This window comes from Gadus macrocephalus, chromosome 20 (assembly GCF_031168955.1).
Source record: "Gadus macrocephalus chromosome 20, ASM3116895v1".
Classification (NCBI taxonomy): Eukaryota; Metazoa; Chordata; class Actinopteri; order Gadiformes; family Gadidae; genus Gadus; species Gadus macrocephalus.
In genome coordinates this window covers 16387167-16395822 of record NC_082401.1, presented here as the reverse complement: position 1 = coordinate 16395822, position 8656 = coordinate 16387167, and the positions used below count along the sequence as shown (strand labels likewise).

The 8656-nt window shown below is 45.5% G+C and overlaps 1 protein-coding gene across 2 annotated transcripts in view; it reads left to right on the top strand.

The window, feature by feature from the left end:
- The first annotated feature begins 5 nt into the window (after window positions 1-5).
- slc49a4 (solute carrier family 49 member 4) overlaps window positions 6-8656 on the top strand; it is a 40069-nt gene continuing 31418 nt past the window's right edge. Inside the window, exons 1-2 of one of the 2 annotated variants that reach the window (XM_060040827.1) lie at window positions 6-300; window positions 3348-3441. In XM_060040827.1, coding sequence (XP_059896810.1) covers window positions 6-300; window positions 3348-3441 — 389 coding nt within the window. Of the gene's footprint in view, window positions 301-350; window positions 1106-3347; window positions 3442-8656 lie in introns of those variants that run through there. The other variant, XM_060040828.1, reaches the window with a different exon arrangement.

The window sequence follows — 8656 nt, the reverse complement described above, 5'->3', positions numbered from 1 at the left end:
ACACCATGGGCACCGCATCGAGCGACCAAGCCGAAAGGGAACCTCTTCTGTCCCCGTCAAGCACGGAGACAAATAACCTGCCAGTGTACAGCAGAGTGTATGGGAGAAGATGGCTGGTGTTGACATTTTTTTCCCTTCTGGGATTCTTGCAAGGGATGGTGTGGAACTCATGGGGTCCGATCCAGAACTCAGCCATACGTGCTTTTGGTTTCACCAAGTCCGACATCGCGGTCCTGGTTCTGTGGGGTCCAGTGGGCTACATCCCCTGGCTGCTATTCATGTGGCTGATGGATAATAAAGGTGAGTTTTCTTTAGTAGGTTCATTACGTTGTCCGACCATGTCCTTGATTCTCATGTCTGAATTGTTTTCAGGGATTATTTAGGGGGTGATTTATAATCATAGTCCGATGTTGACCCAATGTTCTCGAAATTATTTTGAAAAATATGTATGCACTGATTATATTTAAAGCAATATGACTAGTCCTGATTACAATCTAACTGAGTCAAACTCCATAAAGCTGCCATACCAGCCATTGCCTTAGGTCCATTGATCAAAACCAGCTCAATCAATGGGTTCTGAAGTGTGCTTTCAGTTAGGACTCTGTGTTCTAGCTGGCTAAGGTTACAATAACTTGCATCTACACTACATTATAACGGTGAGGATGTCATGGTTGTCTGACTTCCTAGATCTTATCACACATTCCGTCAACGGAAATAATGTCGACCCAAACAGATCAAGGGAACAACACAAGAGATCAGTCCTGTAGTTTCCAATAACACCTCATCGCAATATCTCAGGAGAGCACCCAGAAGGATTGTCTAATGGGAATTTTGCGTCTCAGAAGTGCTCACTCATTTGGAAAATCCACCACAATATTTCTAAAACCACAAACCGGTGTGATACTTAAGATTGGTCCTAAACCAGTTCTTCTGCATCAGCTGACTGGAAGGTGAAGATCATGCACACACTAGTCAGGTGACACTACAACACAGCAACAGCAGTACGGTAACTAGGTAAACACAGCTACGCCTAGCGACAACCAACTTGTTATGCAGATTCATTCTTTGGCTAGGTCTAGGTCGGACTATGTTGATCTAAACCAAGGTAGGTCCATCACATTAGTTGTTGTGAGCTTGGAGTATGAAATAAATGATTAGCCCTCATGTTGCTAGGGTAGTGGCTTGTTTGTGTGTTATCTCTGACAGCCCTGTCTACACATTTCCTCAACATGTTGTGGTAATCTGGTAGTCGTTATTAAGAAAATAAAGTTATTGTCCCTCACACATATGTTCAAAGGAGGTTATATTTGAATGTTGCCTGCAGTTAGACTCTCAACAATTGAATATGTGCAAGCAATGTTTCACACAAGCAAATAAGTGTGAGGCCTCAGTGGGATTTTTGAGTCACCCAATCCTAATGTTTCTCACACACACGCACACGCACGCACACACACACCATGTGTGAAAGACATTTCAATTTGTATCAAACCTGGTGAGACCAACCCTGCTGAAAGAGTTTTGGTTGAAAGACTTATCAAATTATTAGTTTGTTGTTGTCTTCAACAACGTGTGTGTGTGTGTGTGTGTGTGTGTGTGTGTGTGTGTGTGTGTGTGTGTGTGTGTGTGTGTGTGTGTGTGTGTGTGTGTGTGTGTGTGTGTGTGTGTGTGTGTGTGTGTGTGTGTGTGTGTGTGTGCACTGTATGCATTGTGTGCACTGTGATTGGGAGATAGAGCATGATTGTGTGTGTGTGTGTGTGTGTGTGTGTGTGTGTGTGTGTGTGTGTGTGTGTGTGTGTGTGTGTGTGTGTGTGTGTGTGTGTTCATGGCTGCTCTTCTTCAGCCATGAAGGAGAGCAGGGCCATGTCAATGTAATGTGTTTATCAAAGGTCACACACATGCTGAGGGTGGCAAGATATATCAGAGAAAGCTGCTGGACCCAGTTAATGGACATTTTATAAGGAAGGTTACTTTCTCTTGGTTGAACGGCAGTTCAAACTTTGAAGTTCAAAGCTTTACATAAATATAGGATGTGTGTGGCTTTTTTTGATGGAGGTGCGATACAGTACACACTTACGGGTACAGAACCTTGGCCTAGAAGTTTCTGTTCTCGGATTTCCTGTTTATATTAAAGGCCACACAACCTGCCATACGATAATGGTTTCTACAACTTGAATTCTTATTATTTTATAATATTATCATTCAATATTGCAAGAATAATCTTTTCCCAGTAATCTATTATGACTGCCATTGCACTCAAACTGGATGATTTGATATCCTTCTTGAAACCCATCACCAAGCCTTTGAAAATGTCCTTCTAATTTAATAGAAAGGAGACAAGGCTCCTGAAATATGGTCTGTCATCACTAGGATTTGGGATCACGAGACACAGTGTGTGTTTGTGGAGGGATTAGTCATCGTCGCCAGACTCTGGTCAAGACCCCTTCACTCCGATGACAGCCTATATTGTGTAACTTTGTTGGTAGAGAAATGAAAAAACACATGAAACACACTTTATTATGTCAAGTCGTATCCTCCAAGAATATGGAAGCCGGACATTCAAACAAAGGGAAACCAAACCCTCTAGCCTAAAAGTCGAAGACTATGTACATATTGGCTGGTCAGAGTAAGCTGCACCAGTGAAAAAAAGGAAATGGAAATGGAGAGTTCCCTTTAAATATACGAGAAACTGAGAGTCTGTCTCTTTTTAAGGCAACGAGGATTCTTCCCATATTTGTTAAGACTGTAGTTTATGTGAAGACAGGGTTGGGGGTGGAATCTTAGTGAACAGTGGCGATGGGGTCGGTGCTTTTTGTTAATGGATCTTGGCCAATCTGTTCCAATACACACGGTCCCTTAGCCTTGTGAGACCATCCTTATCTCACACGTTCACATTCTTTATCTCGCTGCAGGCCAGGCCTTGATCCCCCGACCCCTTAATCATTTTAAACGCTTAGGACCAATCATTTCTTGGGGCGAGGTTGGTTCAGTCCGCGGAGTACAATGGCTTTACCCAAGGAAAGTGTAGTAATATAAGAAGCAATAAAAATAAAAAAAAGGTTCTGAGTCTATCTGAAATAGACTCATATCAATGTTAAAAGATTAACAGAAATCTGAGAGGGAAGGCTTATGTCAGAGGACAATATGTTTTTTGCTGGACTGATTTGGCACGAGAACAGAACAAGAGCATCACTCTGATTGGCTGAAGCGTTCAGAACAACGTGAGGCAGCTGCCATATTTTGAAACCCATCGATTGTCCAGGCAAGGCCAGACTGATGTTCAGTGCAGAACGCCAACTTGACTATCTGAGTGTTGTCACGCGGCTGAGTGTTTCCTGTGTGTGTTCCAGGTCTGCGCGTGTCCCTCCTGCTGTCAGCGTTCTTGATGCTGCTGGGCTCTGCGCTACGCAGCGTTCCTCTGGAGGAGGAGCCACTGCGTCGATGGTAAGGCCGCAGCGACAAAGCCTTTTTCAGCCGATGGGTCAACCGGAACCGGTATTAGAGGAGTACATGAATGAATCCGACCGAGTCCTCGGATTGCCTCAAGGCCATTTTCTCTCCTGGCATTGCCTTGCAAGCGACCTAGCTGAAACCTATGTCTACTACTTACTACTTTAACTTGAATAGTAGGTGTTTGCCTGTCAGGCGTCATCATAAAGTTCAATTGAACCCCTTCCCACCTTCATGGGAAAAATGGGAAATTTTTGATAATAGAAGAATGCCTTTACCTCATATATATTTTTCTCTGTATGAATTGAGGTCAATGACTTCCTACATTTGACAAACAGTCAGAGCGAAATTCATAGGAATGATTAATGCAGTATTTCTAACACTGTTTTGTGCTATATATATATATATATATATATATATATATATATATATATTATTCTTTGTTACATTTTGTGACTGCAAGCCTCCCCTTATCAGTCAAACACACTGAAAACACACTGCCTTTTATTTAATACAGGCATAGAAAAATAAGAGAAAATGTGAGGATCAAATGTTCAGCATGGAGGTTTAGTTTCATGTTTTTCTTTGTTGAGTGCAGGGTCTTGGGTAAAGTCATTTTAATTATAATGTGTGTTTGTGGGGACGGAATTATATTCACTATCCTATTCTTAATCTTTCTTCCAATGCATTGTGCATTCAACAATGCAGTAGCAAATTATTTCAACAGAGAAGGGAAACATTGAAAGCGTTTCCACACCATGAATTCAGGGAATGTGGAAGTAGGGAAGTCTTTCAGTTTTATAATGATTGGACCTTTTATAAAGTATGTAGGTTAAAGGTTATTATGGTCTCTAACCTCATAACAAATAGACTATAAAGTTAATCTAAGCTTCTGCTAATATGGGCCAAATTGATTTATTTTTCATTATTTCATTTCATCCTGTTGCTTAATTGAACCCTTACATTTCAATTGTGGAGTATTTACAGCATGAACGGTTTAGTCTGCTGCTTTTTTAAACTGCATGTCAAAGACAGACTTTACGTCCTTCCATTCTCCTTACGTCTCGTGCCAACTGTTTAGGAAGCACGACATCACTCTCCCCTTAATATTCGACCCTGACTGATGGAGCTGGTTGCCTTATGTGATTTAGGCTGCAGAATAAAAAAAGGTTTCACACAGCATTTTTAGGACCCTGGCCCGTGGCCCATCTCCCAGTGGGGGTCAGGGCCAGGCCTCAGACACAGGAAAAGAGGGGTGTGTCCGAGTCATAGTGGAGCCGCCAATTAATTACAGAGATAGGGATGTGCTTGCAGAGTAGCCAATGGCTGTCCTCCCAGACTGCCCCCCACAGTATATCTTCCTCCACATCAGCCTGAGCGAGCAAGGTTATTCAGTCTTTATCCGGTCCATCCCAATTCTTTTCTCCGTGGGGTTGTGAAAATGCCGATATAATGTGTGTTTAATCTTCATTATTATTATTCATTATTCTGTGCAGTGCTTGAAGTTAGCCTAAAAAGAGACTCCTTTAACAAAAACTGATGGAGAGCAGTGAGCAGGAGATTGCAGGTTAGCCTGACGACGTTAAAAGACATGTGTTTGTTTTCCGCTCAGAAGGCCACCCCACAAATAACAGCTCTGGGACCCCGGGGCCGTTCCTGGGACAGGTGGCCCAGGGGAGTCCGCCTGTCAGCCCCGTTACCTCATCCAAGGTCGTTTTTACACTCCCTTGAACGGGCCAACTGTCCCAGGACAAGTCCCTGAGGGCCTCTGTGGACAGGGCCAACCTTCTCAGGACAGGGCCCCGAGGCCCTCTCTGGGCTGGTCCTGGGACCGTTCCTCCTCCAGGGACTTCCTGGGGTCCTAATTCAGAGGTCAGGCTGGGCTCAGGACCGTTGTCCGGACTCCCCTGGGCAATTTAAGACGATGGTACTGGCATACCAGGCAGTCGATGGAACTGCCCCTGCCTACCTCCAAGCATTGCTAAAGCCACACACCCCAGCTCGATCCCTCCGCTCAACTACCTCAGCTGGACGTCTGGTACCGCCATCGCTAAGAGCTAGCAAAGGCCGTTCAGCAAAGTCACGACTTTTCTCGGTTTTGGGACCTCAGTGGTGGAACGAGCTCCCTGCCGCTCTCAGGACCGCAGAGTCGCTGATTATCTTCCGAAAAAGAATCAAGACTCACCTGTTCAGAGTCCACCTCGACACTGCATAGCCACCCTCCCCCTTCTGGCCACCATTGTACACTGTATTGTGTTGTATTGTATTGTATTGTATTGTATTATAGTACTTAACTGTGTAGCAACTGCAGTAGCTGCTATCATGGCTGTAACACAGGGAATTGGTTAGCCTAGCGATTGTTGTACTTGCACTTGGTTCTATGAACATCCTTTCTGTACCGACAGCGATATATTGATGCACTTCTTATGATAAATGTACTTATTGTAAGTCGCTTTGGATAAAAGCGTCTGCTAAATGCCCTAAATGTAAATGTCCTGGGAACCAAACCCTGACCCTAAAACCTGGCTCTTACGCTAAACCCAATGCTGAAACCTAACCTTATAACCTAATCCTACAAGCGAATCCTAAAACCAAAACTAAAACCTCAATGCTAAGCCTAACCTTAAAACCTAACCCTAACCTGTTTAATCCCAAACCCTAACCTGTTTAAACGCAAACCCTAACCTGTTTGAACCCAATGGTGGGCAAGCGCTGCTCTGTGGTATCCTAGAGGAGAACGTGATTCCATGTAGCACCAGCAGATGTCGCTCTTTGCATTGTCATCTGAGTGTGAGCTGTGCTCGCTGTCCACTGGACCTGTAAACATCTCTTTTTTTTCTTCTTCTTATTTTTAAATTCTTTCTTACTTCTAAGCGCTGTCACAGAAGTAAATTTAGAGTGCATGTTGGGCTAGGTCTAACGCCATAGTTTAGCTGAGGTACGGTGGTTTGCAGGGACTTCAAGGGCACCACCGCTGTGATCAAACGCATCCTTTGATGCCCTCCCACCCCCCCACCACCTCCGCTCCTTGGGAAGGTAGAAGAGTGGCTATATTCAACAAGGTACCGTAACCTGAGAACCTCTTCTGAGGACCCTCGCGGACCCCCCGCACCGATCCGCTCGGAGCTGTTTCAGCCTGTGCGACGACGGGTTGCGACCACCAACCCGTCTTCTGATGTTTCTCCACACCGGGGGGAACACGTCGCCTTCATTGTTCTGAGCTTCCGGTTCATTTATTGAGATTCTAAGGGAGTGTTCCGCATCAACGTCTATTGTTGTGGTCGCTGGGTCGGGCCAAATAGATGGTGGGCCACAGAGAAGACCGTTCAATGGCCGCTGATTGGTCCAGGATCGGATGGGGCCCGCTGTCCGACCAAAGCCTGCGGTCGATGTTTCATCCTCATGATCTGATCCACAGGAAACTCTGTGGCTCTCGTTCTCTGTCGTTCTGTCGTTCTCTCCTCTTGCCCTCGTTTTCTCTCTCTTTCGTTCTCTCATCATCTCTCTTTCTCTCGTTCTCTTGTTTCCTCCACATCTCTCTTTTTCCCTCGTTTCTCTCACTCTCGTTCTATCCTTATCTCTCGCTTTCCTTCGTTCTCTCACGTTCTCTCGTTCTCTCCTTATTTCTCTCTTTCCCTCGGTTTCTCTCTCTCTCGTTCTCTCCTTATCGCTCTCTTTCGCTTGTTTTCTCTCGTTCAATCTCACTCGTGCCATTGTTTTCTCTCTCTCTCGTTCTCTCGCACTCTCTCTCTCTCTCTCGTTCAATCTCTCTCTCTCTCTCTCACGCTCTGTCTCCTTGTCTCTCTCTCCCCCTCAATCTCGGTCTCAAAATCACTTTCACTTCTGTCTGATTGCACTAGAAAGGTACATCATAGAATCCAGCAGTGTGTATGTAGACCGTGCTTCATGCCCCCATGTACCTCCAACCGCCATGGCAATGTCGGCATTGAGCTGTGTTATACGTGTGTGGGCCTAATGGCAGTGGCGTCGTCTCTGTCTGGTCCTGAGCTACTTTAGTGATTGAGACGCAGCCGTGTCCCGGCCTTGCCACCCGGGGTGGGAGCATCATTTCACTGTCGCTCCACTTAGGGCCCTGTCTCCGTCACATTCTCATTCAGATTTCCTCTGACAGAGATCATCAATATCCATTAGTTTAATAATCCCTCGCTTCACGGACCGACCTACTCCCCCGATGCCCACCAGCGTGTCCGGTGTCTTTTTGATTTACCTTGAAACGAAAATACAGTTTTTTTCCCTCGTCCATTTCGTCACCGCTTTCTCCCCTTTGAAGTAAAACGTTGGTTTATCATTATCGGAAAGGTAGGAAGAAATATTTTTAACCAGTCTTGAATAAGTTAATGTTTAATGTAATGTTCATGTTTCTAATTTATTCTAAATGAGTCGTTTATTCCATTTTAAATATCCATCAGCTAATGTGGATATTGAATATGGAATGACAATGTTTTATACATTAATCCATGGAGACATTGACAACTTGTCCTAAGTTGGCTCCGGTACGGTGTCTCTCGGCCCAACTTATAATCAAAGCTGTTCCCAGGCCCTGACATCATGCTCATTGCTTCCGTCCAATCCATTGTCCCTTTCTTATTTCTTATTTTCTCCTTCCTCTCCTCCATTCGTCTCGTTCTCCCTGACTTCCCGCTAGGCCGCCTCGGACAGCACTAAACGAATAGTGTCCTCTCGGAGCCCACGGCCGATCAATCAGTCCACGTCCTGTCTCCAGGCGGCTGTCTCCTGCACAGCTCCGGAGGGGGGAATAAGAGCGGGCTGCGGAGGGTGGTGATGGGTCGTGGTGGGGGTGGTGGTGGTGATGGTGGTGGCTGGGGGGGGGGGGGGGGGGCAGCAGCAGCAGCAGCAGCAGCAGCAGCATTGTCCTGCTGTAACTCTCCCGAGGCCTGAGTAAAGTGAAACGGTTGAAGTGAAACTCGACAGCATTTGTCAGGGCAGAAGAGGGCCGCTGAAGTCCAGGGAGACGTTCTAGTTTTGCCCCCCCCCCCCCCCCCCACACGCCATCCCTCTTTTCCTGTACGCCGGTCCTCACAAATTGGTACATCCACGAGTCCACAACCTGCTTTTTTCACTTCCTTTTACATTTTCAATTATATCACAAACCTTGGCACGGATCAGTAGACCATTACTTATTTTAGGGCTCTAAAAATGAATAAATGCAAGCTAGGGAATTCCGGAT